We start from the raw sequence: 24,933 nt of genomic DNA, 5'->3' as shown, positions 1-24,933 counted from the left end.
AACTGGGATTGCAGCAACAGCCAGAGCAGCAGACGCAGCCTCGGGGCTTGCCGAGTTCAGAACCTCTCAAAAATGATACTGTGGCTTCCCGTATTCGAGCGTGTCATCCCCATCCACGTCGAGGTCGGCGTCGCTGTCAGGATTCTCCTTCCCACTGCACATGACGAACCCGGAGCCTGGAGGGGACAAAACAGGCAGGCGGGCGTCACAATGTGGAGCTCTGTGGCAAACGCCCGAAAAAATGATGACCCAGAGGCCACCAGCTTGCCACGCACTGGGAACTGCGGCAGGGTCTCACAGCAGCGTGGTGGCAGGTGGGACTCCCCCATGACAATTCTAGCAAGTTCTGAACCCTGTTTGCTGAAGAGCGAGAATAAACCCAACTTCTGGGCAGACACTCGGTGCCAGCTGACGGCCAGGGCTCCCGCAGGCCCTCCGGCTACAGGTGACGAGGGAGTCAGCACAGCGCCGGTACCTCTGTCTTGGGGTATCCCCATCCGACCCCAGGAGAAGCAAAGGGGGACCAGCCCCTTCCCCTGGAACAGCTCCACTTCGTTAGTGGAAGAGCATTCTGCCTATTCGGGCTCTTGGGCAGTGATTGTCCATTCCTTAATGCCCAGGACAGCTCTGGCCAGGCAGCCAAGGCCATGGGTGGAGGGTGGTGCAGCTGGGGACAGATTACCAAGTACCCATGGGGGAAGTAGACCTGCTCATCATTTGTGATGTGATGTCTTTGCTGGCAGGTGGGGAAACCAAGGCATGGAGAGTTAAGCGAGTAACCATCACCCACATCACGCTGGGTGTCTGTTATAAAGCTGGTAAAGGAGCCCAGCCCTCCTGGATCCCAACCTGGGGTGTTAAACCCACAGCCAACATCCCTGTGCTACACAGCTGTAGTAAAGCCACACACCTGAATGGTGGATTGCATGCCTCCTCCCGCCCGGCCAGGCCCCTGCGCTCCTGTCTTAGCAAAGCTTTCAGAGCAGGGACCTCATACCGAGGGTCACTGCAGGAAGGGGAAGGCTGGTCTGGGCTACCCAGGGGCTGAGCTGGAGAAGCACTAGAGATGCTCCATAGGGATGGGAATCCCTCTGCCCAGCGCAGCCTGTTGGGTCATGCCAGGGTCTGATGTGAGCACTGTGGAGCGGGAGACTAGCTGCATTTTGCCGGCGGCAGGAGTGCAGCAGTACATCTGGCTGGTAAGAGCAGTGTGGGGAGCTCAGCAGGGGGACGATCTCACTTCCAAGGCCACTGCAGGGATTCACAGAAGTTTAGGGCTGGAAGGGATGCAGCCAGATCCCGCTGCTCTCTACAGACATATGAGCTACCCCACTGCTAAAGCCACTAATAACATTCATTAACATGGATCTGATAGTTCCCCTCCTTGTATAAACCCGAGGGCTCTGTGGAGGGTGACCGTAGCAGTGGCATAATGGTTTCCAGAAGACCCTCTCCCCAGAAGCGGAGCCAGCTCTTGCCCCACTGCACTCCACTTTCACTCGATCCCTGTACAAGTGGAGAGACCGAGGCTACGGCCTGAGGTGTGCAGCAGCTCTGAGGACCTGGGTCATGCCAGCAGTGAGGCTGGGGCAGCCGCTTCGTCCTCAGACATCTCATTTCAAGCCCAGGTTACATTGCACTGCACACCACTGGCCAGCATCTGTCCCAAGCCGCCTTCTCTCCTCTAGTAAATCTCAACCCTCTCAATTCATCATGATGCTCAGGAGAAGATTTAAAGTGCCGGGAGAGACCTGTCAAAGGAGCTGGAGACTTTCGGAGCTGCCCAAGAACTGGCCGCAGGCGACACGGCTACAATTTATGAGTGTAGCATTTAACCCCCCGTAACACCATCCTCCGCACCTGGCACTGCTTTAGCCCATCACTGCTACAAGGCCGTAAACTCTGGACACGCAGGGCTACATTTGTCTTTTGAAGAGGAGGGAGACACAAATCATGCAAAGCTGGAGCCACGACCTGCCCAGTCCCAGAGGTGAGCAGAACGTGAGCCAGATAACGAATGCCTGGGACACGGGCCCAGGGTCAAAGGAGCGACTGGCACAGGGGCTGGAGAGAGATCCTGCGACTCACAAGCCCACTTGAAGGGACCGCGTGCATGGGGAATGGGTGTCTTTCCATCATTTTGTTTCCAAGTTGTGTAAGGCAAAGACAAGCATTTCAGAATCAAGAAGCCAGGCCTGCTCGGTGTGGTGCAATGCACCCCTATTAGGGCACTACCAGCCCCCCTCACACTCCTGCTGGGACTGACAAATCCTTACAGAGATCTACAGCGGCAGCTCCCTTGGCATCTGCCACGCAGCATGTTTAAAGAACCCAGCACAGCCACACGATGCCTGCCAGCTTCACAGTAGAAATCACAGAGCCGCGGGGCCGGCAGGGACCTATGGAGGTTGCATCCGGTCCAACCCCTGCTTGAGGCAGGATCAGACCTGTCCAAACCAGGACAGACAAACCCAGTGTCCGACCTCTGAGCAACACAACAGTCACCCTTGGCACAACACAGGACTTCACACCTGAACCTGCCACAGGGAAGGCAGGGGGATCACAGCAGCCAATGTCCTGCTGCTGTTAAAGGTTGCTGAACGTACAAGAGATCCGAGGCAGAGGCTGTACCCTTGCTGCAGAGGAAGGCAAAACTCCCCCAAGTCTGTACCAATCTGACTGGGGGGGCAGAATTCCCTCCTGACTGCCAAATTTGGCATCGGTCTGACCCCAAGCGGAGGGGCAAGACCCTTTAGCCAGGACTCTGCAGGGTTGGTCCCAACAGGAGCACTGGCACAGCCCAGTTCCCATCCCCAGCCTGGGCTGCAGCCAGCACCTCTGAGGGAGGCTTAAAGAAGAGCCATCCCTGTTCTGGAGCTGGTTCAGTGAACGCAGCATTTTGGTTTTCATCTGCCATGAAATACTGCCCCAGACAGACCAGGCCACGTGGTGCGGTAAGATCCCACGGTGGCTCTTCCCAGCTATGACAGCTGCTAATGGAGAACTGGAAGAACAGGGGGACTGTGCCCTAGTCCTAGGGCTGCCAGGAGGGGACATTTCCATTCTGACCTCTGTGCCATCAGTGCCAGGCCCCGTCTCAGTGCAGGGAACCAAACCCTTTGTTCTTCCAGCACCAGAGAAGTTCAGCGGCCTTTGCAAGGGGCAGAGCTGTGCGACAAAGGAGGCCAAACCACTTCGACCGCAGGACAGAGGATGCTTTTCAGAGATGCTTCAAGCATGGATGTCCTCTGCCTTGAGATAAGCCTCCATCCCTTCCTACCAGAGACCTACTTGGTCACCATGTGCAGAGCAAAACTGCAGCAGGTCCTGTGTCTGCTCCGCTAGGACAAGACAGGATTAGGATGAGCCTTCAACAGCACCAGCAGAGCCCAGACTGATACCATGTGCCTAGTGGGTTTTGCACGCCCGCTACAGGGTGCCAGAAGGGAGCCACTCCTCTGAGGACAGAGGCTTGGTTCTTGAGAGGTGCAGCAGCTTGAGTGCCGAGTCACCCGTAAAAAAGCTCGATTTAAATGGTACTGGTGGAGTAATGTTCACTCAGAGGAAGGCTTAAAAACACCCTGATACTCTTCATCATTGGAGGTGTTCAAGAAGAGGGTAGACACTGGTCAGGGATGATCTAGGTGTAGGGATGCCTGGTTCTACTATGGGAGCTTCCCAGGCTTCTGGGCTTTGCTGGTTGCCATTTCTCTCTCTTTCTGCTCCATGTGTCAAGGTGTTTTTAAGCCATCCTCAGAAGCACTGAGTGTTGGGATGGGGCCTGGACTGTGCCAATGCTCCTGCTGAGATTTAAAGCCAGAGGCTCTTGGCTAGTGGGTTTTTCCCCCTCCACTCGGGGTGGACCAATGCCATATCTGGGTTCAGGAAGGAATTTCCCCCCCTGGTCAGACTGGTCCAGACTGGGGGGTTTTGCCTACCTCTGCAGCAGGGGCACGGCCTCTGGCTGTGTTAACACCCTTGTACAGCAGTAGGATGTTGGTTGCTGTAGCCCCCCTGTTTTACCTGTGGTAGGGTTGGGAGTGATGTCTTAGAAATCATAGAAAATGAGGGCTAGAAGGGACCTCAGGAGGTCACCTAGTCCAACCTCAATCTAGGGGTGACTGCTGCGTTGCTCAGAGGTGGGACACTGGGTTCGTCTGGGCTGGTCTGGACAGGGCTGATCCTGCCTCAAGCAGGGGTTGGACTGGATGCAACCTCTGCAGTTTCCTCACTTCCAGCCCCGCTTCTCTGTGATTCTACGTGGAGTCTGACTGGCATGAAAGCTGCCTCGTGGGGAGCTGGCAACACCGAAGAGTTTGGGCTGCCCTGAAGGGGTATCACAACAAAAGGGACTGCAGCACAACGTAAAAGATCTAGGAAGTGATGTCAAGTCGAGAAGCTCCACGAATGGAGCAAGGGGTGGCACAGAGGGTTTAAAATTCAGATGTGCTTTAGAGGAGGGGCTACAGGTCAAACTTCCCTCCCCGATCAGCTGCAGGCACCCCGGCCTGGCAGGACAGCACTTAGGGGTTAGGCAGGCCCCAGAAATCCAGCCCCAGGTCTCTCTCGAATACATGTCCCCAGCTTCACACACCTTTGCTTGCACAAGGGCCAGGATTTCTGTACCAAGAACGCAAGTTATAATGGATTGCGCTTTGTCAGCCAGCTAAGCCAGGACCGGTATTTCTCAGCGCGTGGAACAAAGCACACACCGCGCCTGGTGGAAGAGTCACAATATAAGCTGTGCCATTTATCAGTTTTAGAAATTCACAGCTTCCTGGTTTCGAAGAGGGAGCGCGGTACCGTGGCGCATTGGGACTGAATGACAAGGTCATAAATCCCAAGCTCACCGCTGCATGCGGGAGAACGCTGGAGAACAAAATGCAGTGCACGGCCCGAGCTGAGAGCAGCTGGGGGACCGGTGGCCTCTGGCCCGCACGTTCAAAACCCCCTCACCCAAGACCAGGTCGGTGTGTAAGGCCAGTTCCGCTAGGTCGGGGTTTACAGCCACCGCTTCAAGCTGTCCCTCCGTGCCTAACTCCCTGGGGTGCTTCCCTGGGCAAAGCCAGCGAAAACACCCAAGCAGCTGTTCAAATATTTGACGTCTGAACTGCCTGACATTATTCATTCAGCTTGGGCTCATTCAAACCAGATTTCTGGTCAAGCGCTGTTATAAATGGATTAGGAGGAACGCAAAACGCAAGGGCGGCCTGACAGGAACACACCTGCTTCTCTAAAAGCCTGGGCCTAGAGCTCTTGGACCCCCCACCCCTTGTCTGTGTTTGCTGTGAATAGGCTGCCAGCCGAAACCAGGGAAAACACGGACCGGAGCCTAGTGGGGGGCTGAAGGGACCCTGGTGTGTTGGGCAGTCCCTTGAAAGCAAGGCTGTTGGACGGCAAGGAAACACAGGTCTCCGGAAACCCCCCCCCCCAGCTTGCTATCCCCAGAGGACTTGCAACCCAACACAGTACCCCAGGGATCAGGACGAGCCTCCTTCAGGCACAGCTCAGCTCCCGAAGGCTGTGCAGGGTTTGGAGTCCCCTTCAAGAAATGGATTAAAGCCATCTCCTTTCTCTGAAGGGGTCTGGCCTCAGGACTCAGCTTCACCCCCAACTGCCAAGAATGGCCAAGCTGCCACACACAGGTCAAGTTTTAGGTCCAAGCCGGGAGCTCATCAGGTGCCTGACCTGCAGCAGTTGGTCATGTGAGCACCCAAGGACCTGACGACGGAGCCGGTCAGGCTCTGCAGTTACATCACAGGCACCTGGAAGTGCCAAGTTCAGATTAAAGATGACCCTCTCCGCCCCTTTTAGTCTGCAGCCCCCTCCCGCTGGCAGTGGGCATGCCGGCTGCAGCAGGCCCTGCTCCCCCGCTCTCTTCCACCATGCAGTTAGCCCTACTGATGCTAAGGCAGCGCAATTTTCTGACAGTCTTAATCCCAGCTGCCTCCTTAAGGTCCAAACAAACAAGAGTGAGCAGGCAGGTCAGACGCTGGAGCCATTAAGCAGTGAAAAAACAAAGTTACAGCTCTGTCTCCGATCCCCACTGCTCTTGTAGCCAGGTGATCTGACAAGCAATTCCAGCACTGGTGTTGAGTGGCACCTCTATAAACCCTGTGACAGTTTGGGAGACAAACTCTCCCATCAATCAGAATGTACCTATCAAGATCACTTACCTAGAGCGCCCGCAGCCCTCCGGCACTGTGTACACAGCTTTGCTTTGGCTGGCCTTGGAGCAGGCAGCGTTAACACCAAGCTGGGGTTTTGTGAACGCTGGGAACACACGAGGCGGCTGCTGAAATATGGATGGGAAGCTTTGCAAAGTGCAATCATATGCCTCCTGGCCACTCTCTTCAGGCGCTGACAGGTTAGGGGAACTGGCAGGGCTTGAAGGAGAACGGAAATGCTTTCCAATGACCTCCTGGGCATGGATTCAAAGGGACTGGAGATAAATCTCTTCCCAAATCCCTCTCTTCTCTTGCTATGAGGTTTCACTGTGCATTCTCCGGAGGCCTGAACAAGACCTCCTGACCTTGCAAGACACTCCAAAACCCACCTCTTACAACCTCTTAGTCAAAAGATCCCCTGTATACAACTCCAGCTGTCTCAGATCCCATCTGTTAACAGAATGTATGGACAGGTTTAGAGAAGAAAGCTATTTTAAGAGCCCTGAATTCAAACTTCTGTCCCCCACCCTTTAGTGCAGAGCGCTACAGAAACGAAACATTGCAGAAGTGGGTCTGAGTCCAGCTCCACCCCAGGGGTGTGTGGACCAGCTGGGGGCTGGCTGGAGGACCGCAGTCAGGTAGAGGAGACATACTCAGGAACAAAAAGCCCCCCCACAAGCTTCCCATGCTGGAGGGTTCGCTCATCAGACCCACTCTGGCCCACCCCCTCACTACATTTGCACAGATATGTCACACTGGGTGAACAAGACGGCACGGAAGCAGCTTTATTTTAAAAAGGCAGCTTGGAAGGAAAGAGAAACCTGCCAGGGCATCTTTTAAATGCAGCAGCGAATGGGTGAAGCGACCCTCGTCAGCAATCTTTCCTGAATCAATAATGTTTCCCTGGCCAGATGATCACACAGTCAAATGTTTCCTCTGCCCATGGATTCTGCTGCTGGCTCACGTGGCCCTTCCCAGGGGCAGCAGCCAGGAGTACAGAGAGGGGTTTTGCAGGGCAGGGTTTTGTTTTCAACCAAGGTCAAGGAGCCAACCCTGTTCCAGGTGCATCAACTCTGCAGAGCGATTGCAGCCTCTAGCAAGCGCACGTGTATGACCGATGCACGGCTTGGCAAGGTACCTTCCCGCTCCCACAGTGGGAGCTGCGTGGACACCAGGCTGACACTGAGGATCCTACCTAGTTGCAGGGACCTCTGCCAAGAGATCAGAAGAGCAGACTCCAAGGAAAGGGCTGCTTAACACGTCTTGTAGCAAGATACACCAAGTGAATGCAAGTGTTTCAGGGTTCAGGATCCGTGCCAATTGCTGTAGGTTCAAGGCATTTCTCCAGCCTATGAGTTGTGCTGAAGAAAAGCCTGGGGGCATTTGCAGATTTTCAAGCCACAGCACTGGATGATGGCTGGGGCAGGAGGCAGGCACACGGACTCAGACCAATGCTCTGATCCAACACAGTCACCCCCATGACACTGCCTCCTCATGCTGTGTGCCAGGGAAGGCAGCAAGGGGCAAGCACAGAGCTTTGCCTCCAGCCAGGAGTTCAAACCCTGCTGCTGCAGCACAAAAGAAGAGCTGAGGCCAGGCTCTCGGCAGCCATTGGCTCGATTTCTGTGGTCGAAGAAGGGTGGCTCGGGGAGCTTTTGTTCCCGCGGGGAGAAGGTGGAAACAAAAAAGGGAAGAGGGGAATTAAAGTAATCTCAAATCGCTAAGCAGCTTCCCAGCCCCGGATCAATAGGCAGCACTGACAGGGATCACAGGAATGTCGCAACTTTGCCAATAACAAAGCAGCCCAGCGGAGCCAGGAGGACGACTTTTCTAGCGCAGCTGAGCGTGACGCAGGGAGGCCGGCGAGCAGCTGGAAGCGACACCCTGGCTTACAGAGGCAGCAGGCCCCTGTTTTAAATGATGATGAGCAGGGCGGTTTTATTTGTGGAGGGAAGATGTGGTCGAGGTCTGAAATCCAAGGCCTCAAGTTTCCCAGACGAACCCGCCCACTCTACCCAAACTATTTCTTTTCTGGGCTGGGAAGAAGAAAGAAAATCAGTGTTAATTTAATCAATTGATCAGCTCATCGATTGCAAAACTGGAGCTGCTAGTTAGCCATGTGCAGTAATGCCCTCGACTCCAAGACCACAAAACACGCCATCGATTGCTTCACTCGCTGCTCCCAACTAAAAAATAAAGATGCGCTTTCAATGGGAAAAGCAAGTTTCCAGCCTGGGAAGGAGATACAGGTGAATAAGAACACAAGCCGGGGAACAGGGACAGCGGCGGCTGGCGAGTTTCAAACTGAAATTAGTTACAGATGCAGTCACGGTGTCTTGTGTAAACTCTATCGATTGGGTAGCTGACAGTCTTAGGAGCCTCCATGCTAGGACAATCAATCCGGCCGCAGTGTCACCTGCCACTTTGCTGAACAGTTGACAATGCAATTATCCAGTGTGGAGGCAGGGAGTTGGCGTGTGTCAAACGCAGTTAGCCACTTTCCGGGCACTACTCGATAATGCGTTTCACCGCCTCGTGGAAGAGACGACATGCGGAGACAGGAGCTGTTTAGAGCCATTGAGACCCTGCTCCCTTTTCCTTTAGAAAAATCTCACTGCCCCTGACTTAACAACTGTATTCTAAAATGCTATTAAAATCACGTCAATCAAACCCTTGGTGCTTAAGGCTGAAGTTTGACCTGAGAGTCCAAGAGGGAGGCTGTAGTTCCAGCAAAACTGCAGATGGTTTTGGGGGGAAAAAAAATAAGATCACCCGCCGCCTGCCTCAAACGTGGGACTGCTGAGAGGACGGAGCGCGAGGGAAGTGGCTGGGCTGGAGCAGCTCTGTCTGGATGGCAGACGGGGCTGGAGGGGCTCACAGCCAGGAAATGCAAGTTTAAAGCAACGCTGTCAATTTGAAATGTAGTCAATTAAAGGGGGGGGGGGGGGGCGAAAGTGAGTCGTTTCAGGTGCTGCCTTGCTCCTTGCCTCTTCCTGCCAGTTTACAACCACCATTTGCCTTTCCCTCTTTAATTATTTTTCTCTCCGTCCCTCCCTCGTTGCTAAGTGATAGATTTCCCACCCTGACGGAGCAGCGCAGCTGGATCCACACTGCTGTCAAATGTGGAAGGAAGTGCAGGGGATCCTGCTCCTGCCCACGTGCTTCCCCCCCCCACCCCGTGCAGCCATCTTCAGCGACATATCCCGGGTAAATGAGACAGGCTGTGGGACTGTGGCCCCTAAATCACCATCCAGCTGTTCACCCACGACATGCACATTCTACCTGTTCAGATTCATATTATACCAAAACTTTCAAGAACTGCACTGGGAGCCATCTGCTGAGACTGAAACCCTCCCTATGTAATGGACCCAGCAGGGAAGCCCCCAGTAAAACTGACTGGCCGTAGCCCACTGCCATCATAGAAACAAGGCAAGCAAACTAACCTTGGATGTTAGATGTCGCTAGTCTAGCCTAGCCATTATCCGGGCCTGGAGAGGTTGTCTTGGAAATGATTTAATGTCTAAGGGGCTGTTTAAAAGTGGCCGGCTCGAGGTACAGACAGAGCACAGATGTCAAACACTGTAGGGTTGTGTGCCCGGCTGGAAGCTGTTTGTATCTGGAGGTGCCGGTGCCTCGGCTACATTGATCCTTGAATACCGCTGCCTGGCTACTTCAGCCTGGGAGGTATTTACTGGCCGCTGACCCTGCACATGAATACAGCCCTGTAGGGCCCACGCAGCCTGCCTAACCCCTTGCTGCCAAAGCTGAACCAACAAGGGGCCCAAACAGGCCCCTTTTTACACCTGTAGATCATGGCCAAGTACAAGTCTCTCCCCAGGAGTGCAAATGTCAGTGCAAATCAGAGCTCTCCCATCTGGCGAGGCACCAAGTGTCACCTGTCACTTCAGACAGCACAGGAGCACCTGCTGTTTTATGCAGCAAAGGCTGAGATGCAGCAGGAAGCTTCTATCAAATGGCGCCTATGGAAAAGGCATTGGCAGGGGCTGGGCACGCAACTAAAGTCCCCTAGGGATGGAGTGGGGGAATCAGGGGCAAGGCTGGAAGGGGAAGTGCAACAGAGAAGGGGGTTTTGAGCCAGCATCTTGCTGGAGATGAAGGACCTCGCACAAATGGAGCTGGATGGGGCTGGCCACTCTCACGCCCAACACCCAATCCAACTCACTCTAGCAGGGGATGGCCCTGCTGCTCCGTTCAGGGCTGGGAGAGGGACACAGGCGGCAAATCATCCATGCAGAGGGCACCGAGCATAGCACAGATGCCTTCTGCTCCCTGGGCTACCCCCAGGGAATCTTCACCCCCATTTCTGCACCCACGCCATCACTGCCATGTCTCCAAAAGCCTCCCTGTCCCCCTCACTCTGGCATGACCTTAACTGCAATGTTCGCTCCTGGGAGGGGTGGGAGGGAGGCAGGAGACCTGCTGGCTGCCTCTGTCTGCCCGATCTTGTTCCAATTCAGGCTGAGGGAGCTGCCAGCCGTGGGATAACATGGTGGGCGCTGCTCTGGTGTGCACGTAACACAGAGGATGGGGAGGGGCTGCTGCTCTGTGCCAGAGATTTCCATTTGAGAAACGGGACTAAGCACCTCCCCACGTGCAGTGGTGCAGCGGCAGGAGAGCAGCGGTGCTCAGCAGTGAACCTCAGCTCCAAGACTTTGTGCGATGGAGCTGCCAGACACGTGCTGGGCAGCACAAGGTCACTACTGGTTCTGGAGTCGCCTCTTTCTAGACAGCCTGCTTGCTGGGCAGGGGCCTTCTCTGCACAGCTGCTAGCACACCCGAGTGTGCACAGCCCAGCCCTCCGGCTATGACCTGCAAGGGCTCTTCCTGCCTTCTCATTGCCTCGGGGGCTCCAAGCGAGACGGGTCCCACCACTGCAGGGTGCTGGCAGCGGGACTGCAGCCACGTGCGAGGCATTTTGGGGTAGCCGGACATTGCCAAGTTCTGCCTTCCAACCTGCCGGGCTGATTGCATTTGACATGAGAGCTGAAGCAGAGGGAGTGACTTCGGTGGTCACGGTGACTTGGACTTCCCCTCGCCCATGCTATCCGGGGCTGCGTTTCTACTTGTCCAGGCCATCGCGCTCACTGGGGCCAAATCTGCACCATCTTGGGAGCAAGGCATGGAGGGATGAGAGCGACTCCACAATTAAATCATCCTGGTGAGTGCCCCTGCAGACTGCCTGGCTGAGGCCCTTGTCTCCTCGATCTCCGTTAGAAAGGCTCCTTCCTTGGAAGTGCCCTGCTCACCGCTTTAATGAGTTCAAAGGCTTTCCCTCTGTGCTATTTTCAAGGCAACTGATCTGCTGGAGGACAAGAAATCCATAAGAGCACAGGGCAAGTGGCTTGCTGCCGTGCCGGGGGGTGGGGGAGCCGGCAGGTGGACGGGGGGGCTTAGCGACCATCTTTCAATCCTTTCATATCTGGAGAGGACAGCAATCTCTGTTCTATCAGACAGTGCGGTTCGGAGTTTAAATGGTACTTGCTGCTCGCTTGCTTTTCCTGTCTCTGTCTCTCTCTCTTTGAAGTTGACTGGACAGCTTCCTCAAGCTGGCGTTATCACTCCCTCTAACCACTCTTGGCAGGCAATCTAATTCCCCCTGAAAAGGTCACCGCCATTTTAACTGCCTTTCAATCACATTAAGCACGCTGCCGCTCGTGCTCAGAGCGCTGCGCCTGCAGCTCTCCTGACTGAGGTGCAATCGATAAGCTGACATGCTGCCCCCCCGCCCGCGGCCCGACATCCCCGATCGCCCCCCGCCCTCCCCTGCTGAAGGAACCGCACGCCATCCCGAGTGACTGACCCTCTCCAAAAAAAATACAAATAAATATGGAGCTTTTAACAGATCCCTCCCTCATCCTCGCAGCCCCCCAGTCAGGGAAGGGAGAAGGGGAGCACCTTCCTTGCAGGCCGACAGAGACGGGGACTTCACAGGAGAGTTTGCTCTGGCTCCAGCCCAGACCCCTTTGAAGCTGTGTTACAAAGAACATGCCTCCCTCAAGCTCCCTTCAATGCAATCATTACCGTTATCTCTGGCTTTTTTTCCCCGCAGTTACCAGTTGTGTTGCACACATCGATCCCTGTGTAGGACACTGTTTTAAGTCTGCTCGCCTTTTGAGTGCGCTAAGCCGTTTAGGAGATGACAGCGACTTCTATCAGCGCGAAGCTGATGCGATTCTTTTCAGATAAAGCACTTTTTTCCCTCCCTCTCCCCCCCTTCCTCTTTTCAAGGAACAGACACACACACAAAGAGACACCGAATCTTTCAAAAGGGAAAAAAACCCTTTTGAACTTCCCTCAGGAATTCTTGAAAGGGAGAACCTGCGATGGTAAACACTCGGGGTACCGCGCGTCCAAGCCGGGGAGGGACACAAGGACTGGGACAAACGTGCCGGGCGCTACACATCACAGAAGGAAATGCTCTGTGCTTTCGGTGCTGAGCCCTGCGGCTGCCTAAACAGAGGTTGGCTTATTAGACACAGGTCGCACGAAATAATTCTCCGGAGCAAAGAGGAACAGAAAGGGAAAGTGCCAAATGCAGACACCGCTCCCCACGGCTCGGGGGATCTGGGCACAGCCGGCCAGGCCCTGCCAGGAGGTTTTGCAAGTTTGCGTCCCGTGACACTACCCTGACACAGACGCCACTTCCCCCCGTCTGTGTGGAGCCCATGCTCAGGCACTGGCCATGCTGGAGAGGGTGGGGAGGGGAGGAACAGGTCTCTGCCACCTGGTCTCTGCATTTCAAAGGCTGACCTTTCACCCCCTGCAACAAGGACCTGATTAAAAGCCGTTGCACGAGCTGCATGTTTCTCCGCAGGGAGAGTGCCGAAGGGGACAAAAGGTAAGGCTGCTCTGGACAGGAAGGGCCCAATCCCCCTGCCACCATACCAGAGTGCCTGCCCTGCCCTGATAGAGCCCTGACCCCTGCTCAGCTGACAGCACAGCAGATTTGCAAGCCAGATATACAGGGTTTTAGCAAACCAGCTGCTCCCGAATGAAAGAGTTTCAAGGCAGCTAACACCATCTAATCCCTGGGTGGAATGCCTCCGCCATGCTCGCCTGCAAGGCAGCCAGCACGCTGCCTTGAGGCCCCAACGCCCACGGCCTTCTATCGATTCACCCACCTGTTGCCTCAAGAGGTGCTCAGCTCACTGGGGCAGGGGACCGCTTTATGGCACGTGTGTGTGCGTGGGGTCTGGTGCTCCCAGGTGCTGGCCCCTTGGCACCACAATCCTGGCAGTGTTGGAGACTGGACAGGTGCCATCTCCTCGGACAGCCTTACCAAGCCAAGGACACTTGGCCCACCACGGGGCCAGAACTCTGTCCCCAGACTGTGCACAGGCAAGGCCAGCTTTTGGCAAGGGGGTCTGAGGCCAAGCTCCTGGCTCTTGCACACAGCCAGTGTTCGGGCTGTTCAGTCACTGCCCTTTTGGATCCTTTCAGTGAGAAGCAGGGGATGTGGGACAGGGCACCCGTATGCAGGACCTGCAGTTCCTTGTCCATGGGGTGGGGGGGAGAAGGGATCCGAGTCTGGGGCCGGCTGCAGCCCTGCCCATGGGGGAAGAGCTGGAGCTGTGCCATGAATACTGGCCAGTCTCCTGCGCCCCAGGCTGCAATGTCGCCGCAGAGCCATGTGCCGTTACAACGGGGATTGATGAGACACGGGGATGTCTGTTCTCCCTCCACCTGGGTATTTTTCTCCGTGTCATCTCTCATCCACTGAACCCAGAAAAGGTCTGTTTGGCATGAAGGGTCTGCCTTGGATTCCTGCATCACTGCTCCTTTCCAGCCACGGGAACTGGGCTAGAGGGGGAACCCTGGCACAAAGGGTTAATGGGGGGCTGCCAGTTTTGCCCCAAACAGCTTGCAGCAGTGGAGGGCGTCTCCAGGATGCTGCACAGCTCTGGAAGGTTAGATGCTTTAGGCTCCCATCCCCAGATGAGAGCCAGCTGGCATCGATACAAGGAGGGGGGAAGGAAGGAGGGTCAGTCGCACCAAATTCACCTGGAGCTCCATGGAACAGGTCTATCCTCTGCCCATGACCAGTCAGGGGAGAGGAAGGGGAGCCTGGCAGTGGGGTTTGAGAGGTCTGGCTCGTGGCCCTTTGGAACTGCAACTCTTTTCAGCCTGCAGTCCTTCTGGGTGCAGAGACTTCAGGAAGCTCAGTGCATGTGCTGGTTACAACACAGCAGACTGCCCAACAGGCTGCAGGCATGTTCTGGGCAGCCCGCAATCCCAGGCTAACATGGTGGCAGGGTTTCCCTGCCCAGTGGAGCGTGCACCTCGTAAGGGGTGTGGGTCATCAGCTCTGTGGCCAGCACACACAGAGCACGGAGCCTGTCACAGGTGCTCTCAGGGAGCAAGAGCTGGAAAATTGGGGTCCGGGTACAAAATGCAGCTCCCCACCAGAGAGAAGGAGGGAGGACATGTGCTGAGGTCCCCAAGGCAGACCCACAGGGCAGAGCCCCCCAGTCTCGTGATGAGCACCAGTCCAGTCTGAGAGCCAGCAGGACTGCTCTCCTGCACTGGCAAGGAATGGAGCTGACTGCTGCTAACTATCGAGACCTTAAGGAGCAAATGTAGGATGCCTCCTCAGCCCAGGCCTGTGTACCTCCCCTACCTGGTTCTTCAGTGACAGAAGGATGCCTAGCGCTCACAGGGAGGGCAGACGGCATGCAAGGGAAGGGACAGTCATGTCTGGGTTGAGGCTGCCCCTAGAAAATGAGGCACAGCCCCCTACCAGGTGGGTGCAGCCCCTGTGAGCATGGCAACTTCCCCATTTACACAGCAGACATACAAGGAGCCTGTGTAAACCTAAAGTCAAGAGGCCAGCAAGCCATTCTGTCTGGTCATAGGCCTCAGAAGTGCTCTCCCCACCTCACCACCATTCCAAACCCAGCCACCATGCAGCCGGGTGGGGCCAAGAGGCTGAGACTGTGTGCCGGCTCCTTGGCCAATCCAGGACCCAAGGGGCTGAGGAAGTGGCATTGTGCTAACATCATGGGAACAGCGAGTGCATCTGCTCCCTCCAAAATGACCCCAGAGGGCAGCAGTGCTGGATGGTGGAGGTCACATGTACACAGGCACGAGGCAGAGCAGACTCCCTGCTCGGAGGACAATCAGGAAAGCCTGTGAGCCATTGCTCCCTAACCTCAGCACTCCCAAACTACAAAGGCATTGCAGGGGACACAGGCCTGACTTACACAGCTCAAGCTCCCGTTTGGCTGTTCAGTTCAACTCCATCCCTGCGCAGTCTTTCCTCTTGGGGTACTTGAAATTAAAATCCTTGCTGGCAGGGGAAGAGGCAGCACGCTGTCCTTTTGTGCAGCAGTGGGAGCCGCTGTCCCCTGTCTCATTAGGCATGGCATACGTGCGCAGCTGCCGAGAGACGGCCTCCGCAGCGCCGGAGGTTCACGTCAGTTTAGTAAATCCTCGTGTTGGAGGCCAAAGGGCCGAGTGTAAGAAAGGGGCCAGGTTCCAGCTAAAATTACATCCCCCAATAAAGCTCACAAGAGGTCAAATTTTGCCATAACTCACTCTCTCCTCGGTAACTGATTTCCCTGTCGCTGGGGAAGGGGCAGGAGGAGGAAAAAAGAAAATGTGCTTGTCTGGGAGCCCTGAGGGCCTGCCGCACTGGAGGTGTGGAGCAGGTTGCTGGATTCTCATTTATCAACCTTAAAAGGGATGGAGTGATAAATGCACAACCGGCCCTTTAATATTTTATGCAGGTGCTAAAGCGACTTGGCTGTCACCTTCAATACATCACCGGCGGCTGATAAACCAGCTTTCGTCACTCCAGGCTGGGAATTTTTACAATTTCATTTCTCTCCCCTCCTTTCAGATATATCCATGTATTTCTTAATATGCGCAACATAGAAGTGATTTCCTTCCACTGATCTCCCTCCGGGAGCGGCTCCCCACTGCACCCTCCCCAGCCACCTCTTCCTGAACACCAAATAAAACAAGGCTTTTGTTTAAGATCAGCTTAAAAATTTTTACCCTCGTTTTTCCAGGGGTGATAAACACAGGAATCACTCCCCGGGGGCAACAGGGCTAAGTCAGTGCCTCTCTGAGGTAGAGGCCTGGATGCAAACAGGGTCGACCCCTCCCTCCAAAGGAACAGTCCCCAGGTCAGCCCCTCAGCCAGGCCCGCAACGCCCCGAGTACCTCGGAACCCCCCCTCCAGGAGGGTGGTGGCCCGTATCCGCTTCTGCCCGCACCACTCGTACTCCTCAAAGCGGTTGCCATTCTCATTCTCAATGTCCACGGAGTCATCCTCAGCCATGCACGAGCCTTCTCTCTGGGCAGGGTGGAGAATGAGACACTCAATTCTTGTAGCGGCACGAGGGAACTGCGCCAAGGGGCTCAGGGCAGCTCCTGGGGGCCATGAGCTCTGCGGGGCGGGAGCAGCCTCTGGTTTCCCACCATAGACCTGTTTCCAGCAGCCAGAAGCACTCAGCCCTCCAAGGCACACCAAGCCAAGCAGCAAGAGTCCCATGTTACAGCTATAGCTCCCAGGGTCCCAGTGCAGGCTGCCTTGTACTACATGGCAGGCAGCTGCTGCCCTCACCTGAAGCTGACAACTCCTTGTCCAGGACCCCAGGGCAGCTCCCGTCTGCGGGGCCTCCTGAGACACTGAGCTCAGGGAAACTGGTAAAAACCCAGCTCCCCTCGTACATGCTTTCCTTGGGGTGCTCTAGTGGGGTGTATGCCAGGGGCCCAGAACCAGCTTCAACAGGAGGCCGTGCAGAGAGCTCAAAGGCTCTGCTCCTCAAAGCAATGCCTCCTCACCTTCTCTGCTCATGCTACTGAGAAGAGAGGGGGCTACACTCCCACATGAGGTCCTCACCTCCTGGAGGGAGATGCACCCGCTGTGTTTATAACCAAGCCACTTTAAAAGACAAATGTTCTGATGTTGCCAGGGACAAAAAGCAAGAAAAGAGAATGCAGACCGGCTAGTGGGGACCATAGGCTCTAGCTGCCTAGAGCCATGCAGTTTATAGCTCTTTAACGTGGCATGAGCAGCATGGAAGAAACAAAGCTCCTAGCACTGGACAGGAGGAAATTACTACTGAGCCACTTTGAGACAGGGAGGGTGACCAGAGCTCTCCAGCAGAGCACCCCTGGCCTCATACATGGACAGTTAGCTTGTGCTCAGTGTTGTTAGGTCGCCTGCAGACAGAGCTGAGAGTAGGGAGAAGGGAATGGCAGCACCCGTTCCTGCTGCGCCTCTACCTTGGCAAGGCATTGTTCCACATGCCTACTCATCTCCTCCTCGGATCCTGCCAGAGGCCGGCTGCAGAGGGGACATACCTGCCCTTCGTCTTGCTTCCTCCGTTTCATTTTCCCAATCCGAGCTGCATGGAAAAAAACCAGGGAGAGAGAAACAACAGGTCAGGCCCACTGTTTTCCCAAACCTGAAGGCTGCAGCTCAGGGGGTCCCCCCTGTTGTCACCAGCCAGTCCTGCCTCATGGAGAATATAGGCTGGGAGGTTCCCCGCCAACTTTCTGTGGCGAGTGCTTGAGCTATGCACATTTCAAAGACATGTAGACATGGAGACTAGGACCAAGATCCAACCAGGAGTCTGAGATCCCACCACGCCCCACCGACCCTATCACAAGTAGCAGGACTGCAGGTGCCTGGGTACCTTCCCAGCCCAGGCCCTTTGCAAGGGAGGACTGGCCTTGCCCCTATGGCAAGGGGCCAACGTGGCTGCTTCTCTTCACTGCTAAAGAATCTGCCCCTGTTTTCCAGGCACAATCCAGCAGCTGGATCCTGGCCTGCCTCTGCCTGCTCACTCAGAGCCCCCAGCCAGCACAGATCCCCAGCACAGAGCCCTGGAGAGCTCCAGTCTAGACATCTAGAGCCCCCACACACTGCACAACAGTCCTTTTTAGCACCTTAGGCCTCCCTGTATGCCTGTGCTTCTCTCCCCTGGGATGTCAGGAACAGGAGGGCAAAGCAGGTTGGAGCCAAAAAGACAGCTTTTGGAGGCAGGAAGAACAAGGAACTGTCTGCGCCCCATGGGGGCAGCTCCTCGTCATCTTCCCAATCTCCAATGGATCTACACACATTCTTCATTTAAGAAAAGGGGTTACCATGCTCAGCACAGCAGAAAGGGAGCGGGACAGATGCCTGGGGAGTCGTGCTGATTTGGAAAAGCAGCCAAGGAAGCCTGCTGCTTAATCCAATCTCTAGTTAATTTAAGCCATTGCCTAATGCGATCGAAACATCTGGAACCCAGTCATTTGCATTCAGAACTTCTGTCCTTTATTGTGATGGCTTTGGGCAGGTGTTATGGGATAGCTCGGGTGCTGGAGGGAAGAAAGGAGCTGCTTAATTAATAAGGAAGGGCAAAATCCTGAATGAGAGACAAGAAAGAGGCCAAGGAAAGCCCGCGCAGTAACGAGAGATGTCACCACCGAGAAGCAGCATTTGCCAGAGATTGCTACTGACATTGTGAGCGCCGTCACGTGTGCCGAATGCTGTGACGCCTGCCCTGGCATGTGTGGGCAGCGAGATCGAGGGCTCACTGCAACCCGGGAGAGGAGCACAGACAGAGTGGGGGGGGAGGAGAGGGGTCCCACCAGCACAGCAAGGAGTCCTTGTTGGCTTGCATGGCCTCATACTCCTCAGACCAGGGCACATCACCTTTCTCTAGCTCAAGGCAGGGATGCTCACTGCCCACCATGTGCTCAAACCAGGGGTTCCCGCTCCCAGAGGAGAGAGAAGCTTCCTCAAAGCAGTGCCCTCCTTCCAGCTGACCCTGCAAATGCACCATAGATTCATAGACGTTAGGATCGGAAGGGACCTCAATAGATCATCGAGTCCGACCCCCTGCATAAGCAGGAAAGAGTGCTGGGTCTAGATGACCCCAGCTAGATACTCATCTAACCACTCCTGCAAATGCTGCCAGGGACCAGCCCTCCGACCTGCCATTCCCAGTTGACGCACGTCAGCTTCAGCAACTAGCATCCGCACATCCTAGTGGCTCTAGTGCCCTCGTGAGTAGCTACTCTGGGCAATGGGGAATGGAGAGGCTTGTTGAATACCTGTCTCCCCACACATGCTTGGGGTGCCCTCTCTCTAGCACAGAGCTCTCCCAGAGTTTCAGCTCCCGCCTTGGCCTATCAAACCTGATGCTTCGCTCCCTGCCTCGCCTCCTCCTCGAGAAGGGGCCTATGTTGAAGTCAGACAAAACCACATAGGGCCTTGTTCGTGCACTCTGCTCCTGATAAAATCCACACCTCTCTGAACTGCCAGCCCTGCTAACTACAAACGGGAGCCCAGCCTGACTGGGCTCCTCCTAGTTCGCATCTCAGAGAGCAAGTGTGATGCTGCAATGTTGGCCAGGTCAGCTGGATGCTACCCAAGGTAGTTCCCTCTCCTACAGAAGGGCTTGGTCTTGCAGAGTGATTGGGAGTTGGAAGTAGCATGAACACCGAGGATGTGACTATGTGCAGCCCAGAAGAAGAAGGTGGTCTCCAACCCTCACTCCTCTGACCACCTGGGAGGTCTCGGGGTGCCCCGAGATCTTTTCAGGGGTGCTACACAACATTAACACTGTTTAGGAGTGTTAAAAACATGCTGCCCAGTTGAGGGTTTTCTGAACTGTATGCCACAGAAGAATTGCTCCATTATTTTTCTGTAGTTAAAAATAAAGAAGGAAAAAAAAAAAAAAAAAAAAAAAAGAGGGAAAACTAAGAGCTGGCATTTTCTGAGGGAGGCCTGGAGCCTACCGAGGGTGCCTTGAGTCTAAGACATTTGAGAACCAGAGAAACAGGCTACGCTCGCTAGACTGCAGCTGGGAACTGCAAATCCCCTCTACACAAGTGTCACTCCTTTGCCTTCCCCCACTTCTCTGTCCTTTCAAAGGAAAAGAGGAGCAGAGGTTAGAAGGAACCTTCCTAGTTCCTCCTGCCTGGCTGTGCTGTGCTGTGCTGCATTGGGAGGTTGGGGCCTTTACATTTCAGCTGTCTCATCCCTCTGCTGCCAATTCAGGCAGGACAGGAATAGGATGAGGAAGAGGGCCCAGGTCACCACATCTCCATGCCAGGGCCAGCTGCACCTCCCCTGGTCAGCATGATGTGCTCTTTGTCTTGAGGCAGGAGTGCCACAAGTCACACGGCTGCAGGAGAAGAGGTGTTGAAAGCAGCTTCCTCTGCCAGCTCCGTCCCATGGCTGTTAGCGGTGGCATGGCGCCATCAGCAGCGCATGAGGTCCAGGCACCGGCTAGGAGATGAAGGGAGCGCTGTATCCCAGGAGGCCTGTCCCGAGCCATGCTTCCCATCCCTGGCACGCAGCTCGGCTATCACTTCCAATCAGCGCAGGAAGAATGGAGCAGCCCCAAAGGCAGGAGGCGATTGCGGGGCTGTCCCAGAGGGGAACAACTCAAAAGAACACGCGAGTGAGACCACAGCACTGCTAATTAGTGTGGAGAGATGCAATCATTTCTAATTAGCTCACTAATCTCTCTCCCCCCATGTGCCTGTCGCAGGACCAAACAGGGAGACGCCGAGTTTTTTCTTGCCTTTGACTGAGGAAGATAAAAGCGCAGCAATCCTTTGGCAAGCCAGAGCAGAGGGGACTCCACTTGAGAGCCTGAGCGGTGTCCAGCCGGCGCTCGCTGCAGCCACCGTTGTGCCTCTGCCTCTTCTGATTGAACAAAGCCTCCTTGGTTATTATTCAAGCCTTCTGCCAGGAGGTGAGGAGTTCACTAATTTTTATTAGTATTAATAATTATAATTAGGCCATCAGAGGGCTTCTCCGCACCTTCGTGGCCTTCAGTTTAACTGATGTACTTGATCAGCTCTACCTTAAGTATGCGCCACCGTACGCGCTCTGCCCTGGGCTGTGCTCAGAGACTGATCTGCTCACCCCTTGCCCGCTGCTGTGAGTGCCACACGCAGCCAAGTCGGGGCACACCCAGCCGCACAGACGGGGCCCCATACATGGATCTGCTGGAGCGCTGCGGCATGGGGAGCCAGTCTCAGGAGGAAGGCAATGGCCACGAGGGAACCATGGCAGCTTGGGAGGTACCAGGCCACAGCGTGCAAGAGAGCAGGTGGGATACAGGGCAGGGACACCTGGAGCCACAGCACTCTGCTGTGTAGGGTGTCACAGGATGGCCTCCGGTCAGTCCCCAAACACAGCACTAGGCAAAAGCGGGACGAGCCACTTCCCTGCTCTGGGGCAGGCTGGATCAAACCAGGCAAAATGCTGCTTGAACTCACTCCCTGCTAGTTAGCTCGGGGGCACAAAAAACAGCCTTTGGCAGAGTGGAGTCTCAGCGCCGCCATCACCCTTGCTGCTGGAGCTCTCTCCTGTGCCCCCAAGTACAATGGCAAACCTGCCCATGCTGAGTTACTGGAGCACATCGTTCCACCACTGCTCACACCTACCTTCCCTCTGAAAGCTGTTGCTCCTTGTCACCCTCTCACCCGCCTGCTTCAAGAGAAAGTGGCCTAGATTTAATTTCATTGCCCCTTGAGAGAATCCTATAACCCCAGAGCACCCTTTAGAGCCAGGACAAGGAGTGGTGACCTGCCTGGGAAGTACCTAGCCTCATAGGGCTGTGCACTGCACACAACACTGACTGCATCAGAAGAAGAAAAGGTGATGCTTGTAGAGCTTGCGTTCCAGTTCCCCCTCCTGCCTGGAGCAGCTGGCGAGGGCCTGTGCAGGGAGTGCCCGCAGCTCTGGTGTTCTTCTGCTTGTCCAATGATTGTTCAAGGATTTCTGTTAACTCTACGGACCAGTCACTTCTCCCCTGCATGACGGCAGAACGGCCAGGAGCAGCCCCAGCCCTTTGGCTGGCCACGCAAAGCGGGTGCCTTGCAGGTGCAGACCACCCGTGCAGAGCCCACCCGGCTTCAGGAAGGGTCTGTCCTGCAGAGGCAGCTCCAGGGGTCAGGGTCTGGATGGGGCGTTACCAGGCCCTTGGAATTTGCTGGGGAGGGAGCTGTAAACCATCCACAGGCTGAGCCCATTCCTCTTTTGTGGCTCTACCGAGGGTTTTACAGAAACCGCATTCGTGGAGCAAGAGGGGTTCTTTTTCTGTTAAATGCGTTTGGTGTTTGCTAGCACTAGCTCCTTACAGCACTAGATGGGGAGCCTTCAGGGCTGGGAAAACTTCAACAGGACCCAAACCAAGGCTGTAAACTTCTCCATGCAACAGCCCCAGGCTGGCTGGGGGAGGAGGCTGGTCCACAGCAGGAGCAGCCATGGACCGACGAGACGAGCTGGCGCCAGAGCAGGCTGAAGCAAGAGAACCATGTACTCACTAGGTGGGCGGAAGCGAAGCTCTCTGAGACCCAGCGCGTATGTCACGGCGCAGCTGCCCAAGTGAGATCATGAGGGGCAGATTCACACGAGGACCTGAGGGGCGGTCACGCAGCCAGGCTTCCAACGTGGTCATCAGGGATGGCTCGTTCCACACCTCCATACACAGAGGCCCGTGCCTGGCCTGCTGGACTCAGTCACGAATGCCAGATGCGAGCAGACAGCCTGGTCTCCAGAACGCCATAAGACTGACTGCACAGGCAGGCAGTTCAAGGCATGCTGCTTCTGCCCATGCAAAATGAGAGCACTAACGCATAGGAGGCTCTTCTGAAAATGTGGACTGCAGACTTCAGCAGCAGCAGAAGGGCAAATGAAATTTAGTTAGCCTCCCGCATGCAGTAACGCAGAAAAATTAGCACTGTGATGCATCTGGGACTTCAGGGGCTGCCGCCCATTCTGAACCCAGAGCAGCACCCTCTGCCCCTGAAGCATGGCCAGCACAGGATGCAGACGTTCACTTGGTGTTCTGCATGTGGAGGATGTTAAACGGCCGCTCCAGACCTTGCATCTGCCCCCAGCCTGCTTGCAACTCCCAGTGACGGAGCTGACCTACAGAACTAACATTATGGGCTGGCAGGAGCTTCCCCCAGGTGAGCTCCTCTGTCCTCCAACTGTAACATCACATTAACTCCATTTGGACCAGCTATACTAAGACCAGGGCTACAGCCACCTTGAGATGATACTTCCCGCTCCACTCATGCTGTTCCTTGACAGCTGACATGAATCACAGCCTGACAGGAGAACAACAAGCCATCAGGACCCAGGAGTTGTGAAGGAAGTTATGAATGAACCAGCCAAACAATGGACACCTATCGAAAACATGCTGGAAATCAGACAGCGGTGTGCTGCTCTCTGCAAGAAAACATCACATGGAGCAGCCTGGGAACCAAACCTGCAAGCCTCATGTTAGCACCAAGGTAAAAACTGGTTACAGCAATGATTAAATACAATTTGGTAACACAGAGATGACCACTGTGCTACAGGACAGTTTCTGTCAAGAAAGATCTGTTTCTGATCTATAGGACTTCTTTGGTGCATAAAAAAGGCAAGTGAAATAAACCCAACCACACACACAAATGCAGAAAAGGAAAAAAATCAATCAACAGTATATTTGGACTTTCAAAGAGCCTTTGAGCAACTCTCACGTAAGAGGCTATTATGGAAACTAATTAGGAATGTGGATGCTAAATTGTCATAGGGCACGAGGAGAGCTCCCTCCTGGATTAGAAGCTGGCTGAGAGACAGAGAGCGAAAACCAGCATGTGAGCAGTTTTCAGTGTGGGGAAGGGTTATCTGTCCAGACAAAGGCTTAGATAGATGTTTATTAGCGATCTGAAAGGGACGTTTGTCAACCTCATAGCATATTTGTTAGGCAAGGCAAAGAGAGGACTGAAGGACTAAATCCAACAATGACAAATGCAAGGCAATAAACATCAGAAAGAATAATCTGAACTACTCAACAGCACTGCTGGGTTTTCGATTAGATATAAGCATGTGTAGAAAGGCCCAGGTACTGCTACGGGCAAGTCCACTCAATGTACAGGAACGGGCACAGAGTCATGGAAGTACAGGCCAGAAAGAGTCGGCAGCTCCGTTTGACCTCCTGCTAACGAGTGACAGAACCTCACCTGGCGATTCTAGTAACCAGTCCAGAACCGCTGCACGAGCTAGAGCAGATCTCATTAGGATGCACACAAAAAAAGAACAACGGAAATCAAAATGATAATGCCAATACGTAAAATTAGTAGGGCGCCCTCACCTGGAATACTGTCTCCAGTTCTGGTCACTGTCCCCCAGAAAGGATACAGCAGAAGCAGAAGGGGTCCAGAGAAAGAGGACAAAACTAATGATGAACAAAACCAACATTCATCTCTTAAATAACCAACCGGGAATGGAGCCTACTAGAATTTAAGAGAGCTCATCTCATAGCCCCACACTTGTACCACATGCAGCTCCACCTTGGGGTCAAATCTTAGCTCCACTGAAGTCAAAAAGTATAAACCCCACAAGCTTTCAATGGAAGCATGATGCACTGCAGCAAAGGATCAATAGTGACAGGCAGCAGTTTCATAACAGAACCACAGCTCAGAATTGCCAGGCACTTGTACAGAAAAAAAAAAGTCCCTGTTAACAGACTTTCCTTATGCTTTTGTCTCAGTTTGAAGGTAACGCTGTGTCAGGAAGCTATGATGAAACTTCATCTGAGAAACCAAGCATTGGGAAGTTATTTTCCCCCAGCACTGAACACTTAAGTGTTTTTTTTTGTGCTAAAATTAGATATTAAAACCTTCAAGTTTGCCTTGGACTTGCTCACAAAGAGATGCAGAAGCCAATTGTACGACACTGTACTTAAAACCACTTTAAGGCTAAGAATGGCTTAACATGCGTATGAAATAAAAGAAATGA

General features: G+C 54.5%; 1 protein-coding gene across 6 annotated transcripts in view; it reads right to left on the bottom strand.

The window, feature by feature from the left end:
* RNF220 (ring finger protein 220) overlaps positions 1–24,933 on the bottom strand; it is a 226,246-nt gene that overhangs the window by 32,239 nt on the left and 169,074 nt on the right. For 2 of the 6 annotated variants that reach the window (XM_059727730.1, XM_059727733.1), the window contains 3 exons: positions 17,421–17,542; positions 16,353–16,485; positions 80–176 (listed from right to left, as the gene is read on the bottom strand). In XM_059727730.1, the coding sequence (XP_059583713.1) occupies positions 80–176; positions 16,353–16,485; positions 17,421–17,542 (352 nt within the window). Of the gene's footprint in view, positions 1–79; positions 177–16,352; positions 16,486–17,420; positions 17,543–24,286; positions 24,371–24,933 lie in introns of all 6 variants that reach the window. The other 4 variants (XM_059727728.1, XM_059727729.1, XM_059727731.1 and 1 more) reach the window with 4 other exon arrangements.

This window comes from Alligator mississippiensis, chromosome 5 (assembly GCF_030867095.1).
Source record: "Alligator mississippiensis isolate rAllMis1 chromosome 5, rAllMis1, whole genome shotgun sequence".
Taxonomy (NCBI): Eukaryota; Metazoa; Chordata; order Crocodylia; family Alligatoridae; genus Alligator; species Alligator mississippiensis.
This window is presented reverse-complemented; position numbering and strand designations above follow the sequence as displayed.